The 14,985-nt window shown below is 40.8% G+C and overlaps 3 protein-coding genes across 3 annotated transcripts; 2 read left to right on the forward strand and 1 right to left on the reverse strand.

Moving 5' to 3' along the window:
• Nucleotides 1–1,872: 1,872 nt before the first annotated feature.
• Nucleotides 1,873–3,407, forward strand: LOC132786573 (uncharacterized). The gene is made up of 3 exons (XM_060793131.1): nt 1,873–2,227; nt 2,566–2,741; nt 2,802–3,407. The coding sequence occupies exons 1-3, from the start codon at nt 2,135–2,137 to the stop codon at nt 3,379–3,381; spliced, it is 849 nt and encodes a 282-aa protein (XP_060649114.1). The 5' UTR covers nt 1,873–2,134; the 3' UTR covers nt 3,382–3,407.
• A 368-nt stretch (nt 3,408–3,775) lies between these two features.
• On the reverse strand, nt 3,776–6,878 carry LOC132786571 (uncharacterized). Its single transcript, XM_060793130.1, has 4 exons — nt 6,176–6,878; nt 5,322–5,640; nt 4,956–5,257; nt 3,776–4,192 (listed from the first exon to the last, which is right to left on the reverse strand). Exons 1-4 carry the CDS (start codon nt 6,684–6,686, stop codon nt 4,125–4,127), a joined length of 1,200 nt encoding a protein of 399 aa, XP_060649113.1. The 5' UTR covers nt 6,687–6,878; the 3' UTR covers nt 3,776–4,124.
• A 6,230-nt stretch (nt 6,879–13,108) lies between these two features.
• On the forward strand, nt 13,109–14,485 carry LOC132786471 (uncharacterized). Its single transcript, XM_060793010.1, is given in 3 exon segments — nt 13,109–13,275; nt 13,277–13,469; nt 13,739–14,485. Coding segments are annotated over 3 exon segments (660 nt in total). The 5' UTR covers nt 13,109–13,119; the 3' UTR covers nt 14,050–14,485.
• The last annotated feature ends 500 nt before the right edge of the window (nt 14,486–14,985 follow it).

The raw sequence follows: 14,985 nt of genomic DNA on the forward strand, positions 1-14,985 counted from the left end.
TTTTTACCAAATTCTGCATTATGCTACTTTTGCTTGCCTTTGAAGTTTGCTACAAATAAAATGCAGCTTTTAATTAAGGCAATGAAATGCCGAGGCGAGAAATTGACAGCCAATGCAAAGGAAAAGTGGCCTGGCGTGTTCAATCTTGCTTTTCTTCAACGAGGGTTGCTACAACAGTTACCCGAAAATACACATGGAATATGCAACAGTTAATTTCACTAGCATTTTCTATTCTTTGCCATATAGGCATTTTAAAGTGTCGACCGGAAAGAGAATGTAGATTGTAGAGATTATCTTCGCTTGCTTATAATTTGAAGTCGGTGTATTCTCAGATAAGACCTCGTTGCGAATACAGTAGTGTTGGCAGTTCAAAGTCAATGCCAAAACAGCAGCGCTGCTGCCTGTCCTGGCCATGGCCATGGCGATGGCGATGGCGATGGCGATGGCGACAGCTTAAAAAGTGTTGACGACAGCGCCAGACTTAGACTATCCGACTGGACCACATTTTCCGAAAGAAAGCTGCACCAGCGGCAGACCCAGTGGCAGAGCACATGAGAAACTGTTATGACTCTGGCGAGCAAATAGCCAAGTAACCAAGCGATAGCGAGAACGGGAACGGGGACAAGATGGTTTTGATTTTGGTGTGTGTGACTTGATTTCGGACAAACGCAATGCAACAAACGAACAGACGCAGGCACAAATACGAGTGTAGCCAACGGTTTATGGTTGGATATCGAAGTAGCGGTTTTGCCGCTTTCGTGGCGTGCCACATTTTGCAGCCAGCACCGTTTGTGGCTGCCACAGCAACCACTCATGTTAGCCTACTTCGGTTTGCTTCGCAAAATTCGAGTAGCTCTTGTGGCCAATTGTGGCCAAAATAACTTGCACTTGCCTTGCTATTCCAAATGATTTGATTTACTGGGCCAACTAAAGGCAACATAAAGGCCCTATTTTGCATTTAAGTGAACTAACAATTTGCATGTGAAAATTGAATTGAACATGCAACGACAAGCAAAAGCTGAGCTAAATTGGTTTGTAATATGCGAAATAACGGCACTTGTTACAAACACCACTTTAAATTGTTAAACAATGTTTAATGTTTATAGTTATTGCTGTAGTGGACATATTATCAAATTTAATTTAATAGTTTTTTAAAATAATGACCAACTTTCCATTTATTTAAAATTGCAATGTACAAACATTTTTTTTTTTTACGATTTCCGCAGGATATATTTTAGCGACTTTCCCTTTGAGAGATTTTACAATCATCGAGCCACTGTACCTCTTAATATATGTCTGATGCGTGTCTGTCAAACAGGCTTCTCTTAATTGGAGCAACTAAAAAGTTTTTCATGTTTGAATGTGAGTCGTAGTCGCTGGTAATATCGACGCTCCGCCTCCTCCGCCCTTGCTGCATTGCAGAGTGTGTGGGAAATTTGGTCGGCTGCTGTTTTTGTTGTTGTTATTGTTGGGAATTGGGTCTGTTGTTTACTTTCAGCGGCTTTGTTTTCGTAGAGACAAAAGCAAAGCCAGAAAACGCAACAGAACTTGTCGTCAACATAAACAAAAGCCAAAGCCAATTGGTCGACTGTTGTGATGTTGGCTCAAAGACAAGGCCACAAACGTTTTTTTTTCCAGAATTTCCTTAAACTTGCTGAACAAGCTGCAAGCTGTGTGCTGGATGCTCTTAGGCCCACTATGTGGGACCAGTTTGATTCAAAGTAAATTGGCCAGCTGACGTCGACGGAGACGCTGCAAAAACAAACGTCGACAGCGGCAGCGGCAGCAGCAGAAGCAGAGGCCTGTATTGTGTTTGTGGCGCTTTTAGCCGCTTTTCATATAAAATCGAAAACGTTGGCGGAAAATTCGCATTAGGTTTTCTTATAAGACGACGATGTCAACAGCAGCAGCAGAACAGTCGACGTGACATCTGTGCAGAGCGTAGACGGAAAAGCGACGACGCGGACGTTGTGTGTTGAAGTGTTTTTCCAGCTTGTGTTTGTGTGTGTGTGCCAGGATATTCATGCCATTGTGAAACAGAAATTATCTTAGTGCTTTCAATAACAAACGCGTTCCACAAGACAACGCAACTAATCAACTTATCGAGAGTGCTGCAGAAGCAACGACCAACAAAATGCAAACATTTACTATTTATACGCTACTGGGGATGACCATCGTCATGACGGCGGCACATGCCACACCCACTCTGGGTGGCAGCGACAACTCGGTAAGGTCAAACGAAAGTTCTCGCAATAAAAAAGAAAAGAATAAAGTGTCAACGATAAGAGTGAAAAATTACACACGAATTCAAGCGAAGCGGATATTTCTTTTTGCATTGACCGCGAGACCGGGATCAATGGCCAACCTCACAAATGTCTGAACACTGCCCGTGAGCTATAATTTTAAAGTGTCATCCTTTTGTTGATACTGAACTTAAAGAAGGTCACCGACTAGTCGACTTAAGAAGCCAACAAAAAAAAATAATATTCTTATCGCGAAAAAACACTGTTGCTTTTTTAAAGACCTTCGTCTAATTGGTTGACTTTTATTGTTTTTAATCCACAGATAAACAGCGATTATGGCCATCGAAATGATGAGCAGATAATGATCAAGTTGAACGAGAGGTGCATTCAAAATGACAATCATTCGTGCACGATGCTCAAAACCATTGTCTTTATGGATCGTCTGTTAAAGAAATCCAACATTGATCTTAGCGAAAATTTCAGAGTCTCACGCAATAGGTGAATGGGCAGTATGAATTGGTTAGAAAATTAAGCCTCTATAAATTGTACAATTCACAGAGATATTCCCGATGTGCCAGACGATCCTGAAGATGAACTTTTGCTGGCACGTGCCATGGATTCGGATGAGGAATCTTACGGATTACTTATAGCCAATAAATTGTGGCGATTCGTACGCTCTCGCTCGCTGCGCTATAAATTCTCGGATAATGCCGATTTCGTCATGAGCAGTGAGCCGAAAGGCAGCGTCAACATTGGATTCTCTGTGCGTCCAATTGAGGCCCTGGAAGAGGGACGCGGCAAGATGAAGAACATGGGCCCACTGATGATGATGATGGCTGCAAAAACGGGAATGGTGGGAGCTCTTTTGTTGAAAGGACTCTTCTTGCTGGCCGGTAAGGCTCTGATTGTGTCGAAGATTGCACTACTACTGGCCGTCATCATCTCGCTAAAGAAACTGCTGTCGCAGAAGAAGACAATTGTGGAAGTGCCATCGCATCATGATAGCTATAGCGCCGGCTGGTCACGTGCTTTGGATGGATTCGTCGAAGGCTTGGCCGAAGTGCCTGCCCACATATTATCACAGGACGCGCAGGACATGGCTTACAACGCTCAGCAGCCAACCAAGGTGGTGCAATAAAAGATTGAACTCGAAAATTGAAGAAGCTTCGTGCTTGACAAATGTTGCATTTATTTAATTGGGAACCTTGAGATCCTCAATTTAGTTAAGATAAATACTTTCTCTTTTCGCTACTCTCCTATACTTTGTGTTCCACGCTCTAACTCTCTCTTCTGTCTCTCTGATTATTTTAATTGTTTCGTTTCACTAGATCTCTATTTCTCACATTGTAACCACATTGCATATACTTGATTTTCAATTAAGCTTAATTTCCGCTTCATATCATTGTACTTTTATTAATTTTATTTATTTATATTAATATTTATTTATATTAATATTTATTACTTATTTATATGATATGTTAATTATGTATCCATTACTTAATAAAAACATAACAAAGACATACAACAACAACTACAATGTTGAGCCATATTTTGCTCACTTCTTTATTTAATTTTTTTTTTGTAATTTTTGTAGCATTTCATTGCTAATTATTCGGAAAATCTATACTAAATGTGTGTATCAGGTTATTCTAAACTATCAACAAATCAATAAATATTATAAATAAATAAGTTAATTATGTTTATAAGCAGCTCAAAGCATTCCTCGTTTGCCAGACGCGTGCGTCACATCAGATGGTCATATGGCAGCATAACCTCACCTCCTCCTGTCCTCTCAGCGGTCTTTGGTAGCGGTTGGGGCCAAAGCTGCACAAATTGGCTAAGCTTCATTTGAGTTCTATTGGTTTTCATCTTTTTTTTGATTTAGGAGCGGTAGAAGGGCATCTGCGGTTGCACATAATTATAGATGAAAGGTCGTCGAGCCGGGGTGGCTGCAAGGAAAATAGTTGTAAATATCCACGGGGGGAACTTAACATCAAGTTTCCTTGTGCAACTTATGAAATAGTTCATTAAGAGCGGGAATAAGTTTGCAATCAGTTGGGTAAATGGAAACTTTCGCCTTCTTTTGATAGTCTGCTTGTTTGCTTACTTTACGTGCAGCCGCAAAGTATGCAACGATTTCACATACTCAGCTCGAGTGAGCGTTTAAATGCGGGTAGATTGAGTGTGTGTGTGCTTTTGTTTGAATATAGTATAAGGCACTAATTTATTGGCTGCCTTAAGAGGCCATTAAACTACCAAATTTAGTTTCGTCTATGCGAATTTAGTGTGGTTTGAATGCATACTGCAAATTAATAATTCAGGAGATAATAGAACAAAAATATTATGAGTGCGCGTTTTGTTTCGAAGTGACTAGAATAATGTTCGAGAGATCTTAATCTTCTTAAGAGCTTGAAAATATGAGTGAATTTTCATAGTGTGCATTCAATTTAAGCAAACACCAGAGTCACCTATGAACTATTAGCCAAGCAGTTCTTTTTAATATGCACTACTCAGTCATCATCCTCATCATCTGCTGCTACACTCGCCCCAGCAACACCGGCAGCCATGATAAGTTTATTGGTAAGAGCATAGCCTGGATTATGCCACAGTTGGCCAGGCGATCTACCAAAACCAAAACGTAACGGCCTCTTGGCCTTGCCTATCTGAAACAAGGATAAACCTGTTTTATGGCGCCGCACAAAATCAACTTACTCTTTGCTATCCACGAATCCTCACGTTTAATTTTGTGACTCAACCCGCCAATGCCCCCAAGAGCGGCCATTACGTTGGTGTTGTTGTTGCCATCTCCCGATACCTGCGAGTGCAAATGGCTCTCAGCGGTTATGCTCTCCACGCCCGGATGGCCCGAATGCGGCACCTGACCACCGCCCGCCACGGCGAGTTGATGCAATGCGCCCGGATACATTTCCGGCGATAGTTCGGCTGCATGCATGGGATAGTCCATGCCATAGGGCATCATATAGGGAGAGTGCTCCGGAAATTGGTACATCATTCTGTAAATTTTAATTACATTACAATTTACACTGCGGCTGCAATTAATTGTTTGTTGTTGCTCACTTTTCACTAGCGTTGTCCATTAGTTTCTTGATTAGCACTATGGCAGCTACTACAAAGGCTATTTTCGATAGAATGAGAGCTTTTAGCGTCAACAAGCCAACAGCCTTGGCAGCCACCATTGTCCAGCCAAAGGTTGTGGCTGCCAAATACATGGGTATGTACATTTGGAACTGCTTCTTATCCTCTTTCTGGTGACGTCGACGCCCGCCCAATAATCCTCCACCGCCATTATCACCGCCTCCGCCCAGCAGACCTCCGCCGCCGCCGCCACCGCCTCCAAGGAGTCCGCCACCGCCGCCGCCGTTACCCTGAAGGCGTCCTGTTATATATATATATACATTTGGAAATCAAGACACGTTTAAGGCTTTTTGGCTTTAATGGTGCCACTAAGTCAAGGACTTGGAAACGGGATAAGGATACGGGATTCGAATCGGTTTGAATTGGTGTGATGTGATATGATTGATGTTTTCAACGTCATCATCTCCGCAACGAGCGTCACACCTAATGAATATAAATAATAGCAAACTAGGCCTGGCAAAGTCAAAAAATTTATATGCGTCAGGAGTCCTGCCAGCATTTGGCCAAGAAAGGGAATAACATAACGTGTTATGGAGTCACATTTGACATATGTTGCCAGTGGCCTCTTGTTAAATGTCAATCGCATTAAATCAACTGGCGGTTGAATGTGTGTGGCATGCCAAGCACTACAAGTTAAACTGAACTAGCTTCTGGCACTTCGGGTGTGTGGGTGTGTGTTTTTCAGTTGGGATTTATTAGCTGGATTAGAGTGCCAGCTGCCAGCCAATTAGAGGCAGATCAATCTAATCCAGAATAAGTGCTCTTTCTCTTTCTACCTGTGCCACTCGATGCCTTCTTCAGCAGCGCCACTTCAATGTAATCGCTATCATCTTCAGCACGCTGCACGCTAAACACCATTGGGCCAACGGGCACTCGGATGGCGTTGCCACTGACAAAGTCCATAAAGCTGGAGAGTCCGCGGCCGGTGCCCCATTTATGCTTGTGCGCCTCGTCCAGTGCCGGCAGCTTGACTAAATCGAAGAGCCCCAACTTGATGGTCTCGCCTCGTCGGTAGGATGCCGCAATACCATTAGCAACGCCGGCCAAGCAACTGGCGTTGTTAGCGCACTTCCAACTGAGTTTATCCAGCAGGTCGGTGTTCTCCAGACTCGCCGCTGGATTCGTATCCTCTGTGTTGGGCGTTTCAACCTCAGCGCTTTCGACTTCGGGCTCGGTGGCAAGTGCATTGGCTGCTTTGGCTCCACTGCGTCTGTGAATTGCAGCAGATGTTGGCTGTTGGCATAAAAGTGCCAGTAACGCACAGCTGATAGCGATGTATTGTAGCATATTTGTATTTATTAATGTTTATTGTGATTTTGTATTTATTTATTGCAGTCCAAGCAATTGTTTTTTAAATCGAATTCGAACACAACACGACACAGCACAGGGAAAGGACGAACACGCGGCGTATCCTTCATATGGATGTTCTTCAACAAGTTGGCAGCTGCTGCAGTACGTTGCAACACGCCGCTATAAAGACTAATTACTCGATGTAGCATGCAACTCAGTTTTATTGTTAAGTCGAGCAGCAGCCACAACAATAACAACCATGGCACAACGATCGCTGCAGCGGCAACCAACATTGGCGTCGACAGCGGCATCGCTGCAACGTCATTTGTATTTTGCAGCGAATCATTTTGATACAGTTTTGATTTCAAGACAACTAGCTGAGTGGCGGCCATCGCTCAACGGGCATCATCATCCAATCGTAACGGCCAATCAAGTTGTTTACAGTGGGCTTAAGTTACACAAACCACTTAATTTGCAAATATTCAACAACCATTTCTAAATTATTATATCTTTGAAATGCACTTTAATCGCATAATGTAGTTTAGTTAAAATAAACAAAATAAACTTAATTAATGAATTATAATAACAAAATATAATAATAATAATTGTATGATCATCTCATTATGATATTTAATACTTTGAAATTTGTTTTAAAAATCTTTTTTAGGTTTTAAAAAGTTTTGTATTATTTTCCAACTTTTAGCAAATAAATTCTTTTGTAATACTTAAGTCAGGGGCCCTACTAAAATTTGCAATGATAAAGATTGACGAATAATAGCGAGTGTTCCTTAATTCAAAAACTTGATTAAAAAAGATTTTTTGTTTCGGAAAGTAATAAAGAGCCAAAAAACAAATCCCCTTTTTTATTAAGTCTAAAGTTTGTACTTCAACGTAGTCTTAAAAATTATATATGTATAAAATATGAATTAACTCATAATAATACAAATACAATACATAAATTCATATAATCATTTATATTTGTTATGGCACTGTTATGTGAAAATTTGTCCCACTGTGCAGAGGTTGCATCTTTTGCATGTTTGTAATGTGTTTGCTTACCAAGCTTTGATCTCCGCGGGAGTTTAGCGCTGATAAAGGTTCAAGGGCTTAGCCAATTAGATGGCAATGCCAATAGGCACTTGGCAATATGCCAAATGCCACTTCGCAACGAGGCTGCGTCCTGCTGTGCACCCCGTAATGCCCCGCAATGGGACCAATGCTCTAATGTGGTTAATTTTCTGCTCATTAATTTACGAGTAATTTGAACAAAACAATTTTGCAAGCAAAAGTAAAAGCAAACAAAGCCGACGCCGGCAATTAAGACAACGGCGAACAGATGGAATAGCATTTAAAGCAGTGTGGGGATGATGGTGTAACAAGAGGGGAGGATGGAAGAAGGAGGTTCAGCTAGTGCCTACATGAGGCACGCCTCGTCGCTTCAATTGGTTGGGAGTAGTCAACAAGTGCAACACATAGATAAATGTGAGCGCATAAACATAAATAAATAATAAAAGAAAAGTGAAACGAACTATTAGCTCTCGTTTTTCATAAATAGCCGCAGCATTGGCTGCTGCTGTGCTGCGGAGTCTCAGTTACATTCTGTTGCACACACACCAGACACCAGAAGGGAAAGGAAATGGGTGGGGAGGCGCCGAGGCTTGCATACACACAAGCTTAATATCTAATCGTATCTATGAATGCGTTGAATGTGGCTGCCGCTGCCGTTGCTGCTGCTTCAGCAGTATCTTGGATGGGGCTAATAACAAATTCACTTTAGCAGTCACGCAGGCTTGCTGAGTGCTCGATATAATTGCCACAAGTTTTTGGCGTTTGCCGCACGCCGCTTGTTGTCTGCAATTCGGAGGCAATGGCAATCAGACCTCGACCGTTCGTTCTGTGGCACCATTTTGCACCTGGTCGACTGTCGTTTTTCTCTATACAACATAATTGCCATAATCCCGCAGCAACAGTTAGTACTCAATCACAGCCCATTGGCTGTGACTCGTTATCGAGTTGGCAACTCAACACCAAAATTTACGCACTATTGTCCTCTTCACGGTCAATGGCAACCAGCCGTTGGCGCATTGGCCACAAAAGCGTTAGTAATGTGAAGCGGTTTGCGTGGTTTCGATTAACAGTAAGAAAGCAATGGCAACAGCACCAGCAACAGCAGCTGCTGCGGCATCAGCAAAGTGCAACAGTGTCCAGGCTCCCAACTCGCCCATGGCCATGAAAGGAAAGTAGCAACAGCATGGCAAGCTGTTGCGGGCGTTGCCATTGCCACTGAAAGTGGTAATTCAAAACCAATCGCACACTGTGTCAGCTGTGCGTGCGATGTACTAACATAGTCAAAGTCAAAGTCGTACTCTTACCCGTATTGTGTTTAGGTTTGTCTCTCTATGCTATATACATGGTATGGTGGAGTCTGTTGACATGTGCGTGTGCATCGCAAAAGTTTAATGATCCTTGACTCGGTCCACAAACCGCAACCGGATCCAGTTAAAGCAGGGCACACCAACATACGATACGAGTGCGTTAAAATACTAAAAATATCTAGACAACAGTCGCATTTCACACATATCGGCCTATTAAACAACCAATTTTCAGCTGCGTCTAGAGACATGGATTTTAAAGTATTTTCATTGCACTTAATGGAATTGTGCTTCATAATTTATAACAAAAATAATTTATTTTCTGCAAAAGTTTCGTTTGCTTTGGGCTAACTGCGAAAAAGAACAGCTTATGACTTGTATCTTTTGTTTTGTTATTGTTCTACTCGCAGTCGCACTTGGCGTGTGTTTCTGATTGCTTTAGAAACAGAAACTCCGAAAACTTGAATTGACCAAGAGCCCCTCTAGGCTTAAGGCAGAAAGCAAGTTGCTCGCTCGCTTATGAAGTGAACAATGAGAGCTGAATAATTAAGTGCCTTAGCAACATCCCAATTAAGAAATCGCTAATTTAGCTGTATTAATTGTTTAGTTCTATGAATGAAAGTTTGAATCTTATACAGAATGCCGAGACATAATGCTTAGCTAAAAGTCTACTTCATATCAAACTGGTTTTTTTTGGCTTTCGTAGTTTATAATTTCCTCTGCATGGCCAAGCAAATGGCAGAGAGACATGCAAAAAATGCAAGTATTTTAGACTTGAGTGCCAATTAAAGTAATTTTATATGTTTTTTTTATATTTTTTTTTGTTTGTATTTTCTTGAATAACTTTTCTTTTATTTTTCTCTAATCGTTAGCCAGTCAATATGAACGAGTGTAGTTAATGTTGTTTTGTTGTCTCCCCAAAGTTGTTTTCGTTTTATTTTCTCCGGCACGAATTTCGCCTCTTGTTTATTGTATTGTATTGTATTTTGGTTTATTTCTTTAGACACTGTAGCGATTTCGTGTTTTGCTTCGTGTTGCTTCTTGTTTATTTTTCTTTCTTGACTGTCTAATCGATTGACTGCGCCCAGCGCTTCGTTTAATTTATTTTAATCTAATTGTTTTCTAATTAAATACGTACGAGTACTCGCGCATTTTCATTAGATTTCACCAGTCTATAGACAGTACGCAGGCAAACACTCATTGTTAACAATATGAGCGGCTCATGTGGCTTCTCCTTTAATACAATTGAAGAGTTGCCAGTCACCATAATTACACTAATTAATTCCAAGTTGATTTCCTCACAGGGTGAATCCATCGTAAGCCTTTTTATTACAATTGTAATTAAAATCTTTGTGGTGTTGCAATGCAACCGAAATTGTCTTTTTCTCGGATATTGCTGCATACTTTTAGGCAGAGATTTTTGTGGCAGCCTTTGGGGCTTTAATGTTAAAGTTGAAAATGTCAGATTCAATTTTACAAAAAGTATTTTCTGGGCAGAGTAGTAGTAAAATAGTAGTAGAAATACAATAAATTATTTATCAATTTTAATACCTTAGCTGCAGTTAATTATTTTAAATATCTGAATACTCTTTCATTCAAATAGACACAATAAATAAAGATGAATGAAAATACAATTAATGTAAGTAGCAAAATAGCAAGTTCGCTCTTAAATTAAGAAATGTCACTTACTAACTTATTAAAATGCTTTTGTGACAGCATTTCTCAGTGGCAATAAAACAAAAAGAATGTGAGAACAAAACAGAAAACATTGTTTATCGAACTGTGTAGGAAGGGAATGCAAATTTATAGTTAACAAAGGAATACGATAGTAAATTGAAGTAGACAGACGCAGAAACAAATGTTATGGGGGGAAACACTTCAAAACAAATACTATTCTGCTGGCATCAGCAATTTTGTTATTAAAAACATAAGGCAAAAAATAGAAGGAAATTAATAGATCGAAGAAAGTTCAAATTCATTTCCCAATTTCTAATATTAAAGTTATACTAATACTTTCCTTTTTTTTAACACTTAGTTCATTATCAATCAAAATTGAAACAAATATATTAAGACATATTTCAATTTAACGTGTAGGTGTTATTCGCTTAAACGTTATTGTAAATTCAATTAAAGCAATTCGTAAATTACTTCATTGCACATGATTTGCTACTGTTATTATAAATCCATCCATACTATCCAATATAGTGTGCCACAGTGGATACCTCATTAGACACAGATACTTGCCTCACCCCACCCACGATGCGGTTGCAGCTCCACTCAATCAATTGCATACAACAATGCATATTGCAGCTCATTGAAAATAGAGTGGTGCAAAGGCAATCTTTGGGGCTCAAACATAAAGCATAAACCATAATGAGAAGCTTGATGATGCTGCACAACAATCAATTACAACAAGTTGCCGATACAGATCTAGGCAACAACAACAAGAACAACAACAATAGTCTACCTCAATGAAGCCACAATGGTCCCACTCAAATGAAACGAATCGAATTGAACTTTGTGAGCCGAACGCTTTCCATAGAAGAGCGACCGGGGTCCGCTTCCCCGGCTGCTGCCGATGTTGGCTGATGATCTGCTTCTGCTTCTGCTGATGGTTAATGGTAATGGCAATACCAAACAACGGTCGATGCGAGATGGTAGATACTTTCTTTTTATTGCCATCACCGTCGCCGTCGCCGTCATCGTCAAAAGGCAAACGTAACGAGTTCAGATCAATTTTGGTTGACTTCACATGATGCGAAGAGCGGGGTTCGAGCGCAGTTCAATAATGTTTCGGCTTGGCTTGTTTTGTTATTGCGGATACAAAAAATATTTTGTGATGAGAAGCTTCAAATTTCCAGCACTTTTATCTGTATCTGAGTAACTGTGTGAATGTATGTGTGAGTTGAGCTAGTATTGGTTGTGAACAACAATATGTTAAATATAAAAATTAATACATCGAGAGTGAAAGTTATTGCTTTCTGAGCGCGACTACGTCAATGATGATGATGATCATAATGATAATGATTATTATTATTATGATGGCAATGATGATCAATGATCATTATTCGAAGCTCGACGTTCGCTTGATGCTGGATACTGATTTCTTTTGACGTGATATTGAGGCTCACCAACTTAAGTCACGTCAATTTGATTAATACGTTGTGCAGTATTACAAAATAGTCGAAAGGTGTTAGACAGCCAAAGCTTATGAAATGCACAGCGAATAGCGAAGATCCCGTCAGACAGCCAGCTGACGTAGACAGCACACACGAGTTTCGAGTTTTTGGCCACTTGACTTGCTTTGCAAAAGGCTCGACATATTAACCCCGAGACCGGCAACCCTTTTGTACGCTTAAGCGGTTCACTTTTTTTTTGTTTGATTTGGTTTCGTTTTTTCTTACCTCTTAGTTTTTGTTGTTTTTTTTTTTTTTATGAGCAGTGCGAACAAAACATGTTGAATGCTTGAAAGAGACTTAGACTCGCATTAGGCGAAGCAATCAAAACTGTTTGGTAACTTTCGCTTTTCTAACCCGACGACTGAGATGGGGACACGCTCATGCTATGCTAATAGAGCCGTTTAAGGTTTCAGGCCTTTCCGTGGAGACAATTGTGCGAACTAAACCAACCATCGGGGCCTATAATCTGTAAGGTGTGTGTGTTAGAAATATGCCTGCAGCAGCACTTGGCGTTTGTCTAATTTGTATAATTTTGAGAGCTACCAAGTTGAGCGAGCCAACTTACTGAGATGCAGCGATGCGGAACCCATGCGGCTGTCTAAACCAACTGACCGTTGAAAATTGAAAATTGCAACGGCCACTGAAGAAGAAAATTGCAGCGCAAACTACAACAAAAAATAGAAAAAACATAAAAACGCAAACCGAAAGCATTTCGAACTTCTTTTCAAAGCCATTGTTTTAATTTTCAGTTGTGACAATTTGCTTTTCGGGATGCTTCACTGCCTTGGCCTTGGGAAAGTGCTACAGAATCGAGTTGACTATAAAATATGACCAGGCCATTGTCAAGGCCTTTAGTTGATATTCAAACGCTTTGACGACATGTGCCGCCTGCTGTACTTACTCGGCCTGCTGTGCTGTGCATTCTATTCAACGAATGGTCAATGGTTGGAAAATTGTGACCAGGAGCCAACAACATTGCTGTGTCGAGGCGAGAGAGCAATGAAAAATGTGCTGAGAAATCTCAGTAAAAGTGAAAAAACCATTGGTGATAATGCGAGGACTAGAAATTGTGCCGCTGAATAATGAATCAACTGCCAATGGAAACGAATCGGAGTCCCAGACCGATGCGTCATTACTCGACAATTTGGCTTCGTATTTGCGCACACATGAGGTCAATTTAAAGTTGTCAGATTTGCTGGTGGAGGAGCATAAAGCAGGAGAAATAACAGGTGTGTGGCAAACACAAAACTTCTTAATAGGATTATGACAATTTTTAGTTATACGAGTAGTTGCCCGTAACTTTTGGTGTTTGCTTAAAAAAAAAAAAGATTAAAAATTGTTTGTCCATACTTTCGGTCTAAATTGCAAAATTGCATTTGCAGGCCACTGATTGCAGTCAAGTGTCCGACCAAAACTGATTTATGTACCCAAGTGAACAAACATTCATCCCACATGCAGCCACAGTCTCATAAATTCCAATGTGTTGTCCATTTCACAGAGGCACGCAAGAAGGACAAAGGCCAGGGACTCATTCTAGCCATGGCATTGATGTTTGGCAAAATGATGGCAGTCCTCGGACTTGGAGGCATCGGAGCACTCGCCATGAAGGCACTGGGCGTGGCAATGGTGGCTCTGATGTTGGCAGGCATGGTGGGTCTAAAAAGTGCTGCGCAGCAGGGACACGAGTCGAGTCACAGCATTTCATATGTCACCGGCGAGGGACATCATCACAAGCGACGTCGTCGAGCAGCGGGACGCATTCAAATTGTCTCCGAGGAGCCTTCACCATATCGAGGCTGGACGTACTAAGTAGTGCAAGTTGGTTGCTTGTTCACTATTGGATGTACTTGCTGTTGATTTGTTTGTGCTCGTCGACTAGTTGTAGGTTTAGCTCTAACTTTGATTAATTTATTTGGCGTGGAACAAAGGAGAACGCTTGTCTAATTGCTTAGGGCAGGGCCGTAACTCTCCTCTAGCGCCTGCCGGGTAAACAATTCAACTTCAGCCATTGCTTCCTGTGCAATGGTTCTGTCTTTGTTCATTATTCATAGATGCCACTGCCGCTGCCGCAGTTGCTGCCTCTGACACTGTCGCAATGCTGCTTTTTGTTGCTTGCCTCTGCGGCTGATGCTGCTCTTCGTTTTATGAAATTGGTGAAAGTTTATTTCAGTCCAGCTCGTATTGTGTTGCCAGCAGCAACATCCCAAGCAAAGCAACCTACTCACAGCAGCCGTAACAGCCCAGCTTGTGGATACCCTTTCAAAAGTTATACATTTTAGTGACAAGAATTCGTTATCCATAATTGTATTACCTATTTTTAAATTGAAATATATTAATATATTTATTTAACTTAAAAGTTTAAGTAATATTTCTATATGATATTTATAGAGCATATAATAGTCGACTTGCCATAGAAAAAGTCTTATTTATTATTCGTCTTTTGTCATTAATTTGTCAGATTGTGGTACGCTGTGTTATCGCTGCAACAGATATGCATGCCATAACAAGATTGTACAATAATTTGCTTGATTCTTGGCGACAAAGACAACGGACAACGACAACGCGAGATGTCTCAGATTTCATCTGGAATTTGATTTTCTGTTGAAATTGGTATATTGAATTTGCATAGAGCATTCGTTGTCTGGCCAACTTTCACTTTATTTTGGCAGCGCAACGGTTCTTTTCAGAGCCTACGTTGCTGCCACTTACTCTTGCTAAGTGCCACAGGCAACATCAACAACAACG

This window comes from Drosophila nasuta, chromosome 2R (genome assembly GCF_023558535.2).
Source record: "Drosophila nasuta strain 15112-1781.00 chromosome 2R, ASM2355853v1, whole genome shotgun sequence".
Classification (NCBI taxonomy): domain Eukaryota; kingdom Metazoa; phylum Arthropoda; class Insecta; order Diptera; family Drosophilidae; genus Drosophila; species Drosophila nasuta.

Coding starts and splice junctions, on each gene's coding strand:
- LOC132786573 (XM_060793131.1), top strand. CDS start 2,135: ATGCAAACATTTACTATTTATACGCTACTGGGGATGACCATCGTCATG. Junction 2,228..2,565: donor TGGGTGGCAGCGACAACTCG/GTAAGGTCAAAC, acceptor TTTAATCCACAG/ATAAACAGCGATTATGGCCA. Junction 2,742..2,801: donor TTCAGAGTCTCACGCAATAG/GTGAATGGGCAG, acceptor TACAATTCACAG/AGATATTCCCGATGTGCCAG.
- LOC132786571 (XM_060793130.1), bottom strand. CDS start 6,686: ATGCTACAATACATCGCTATCAGCTGTGCGTTACTGGCACTTTTATGC. Junction 5,641..6,175: donor GAAGGCATCGAGTGGCACAG/GTAGAAAGAGAA, acceptor TATATATAACAG/GACGCCTTCAGGGTAACGGC. Junction 5,258..5,321: donor ATGGACAACGCTAGTGAAAA/GTGAGCAACAAC, acceptor TAAAATTTACAG/AATGATGTACCAATTTCCGG.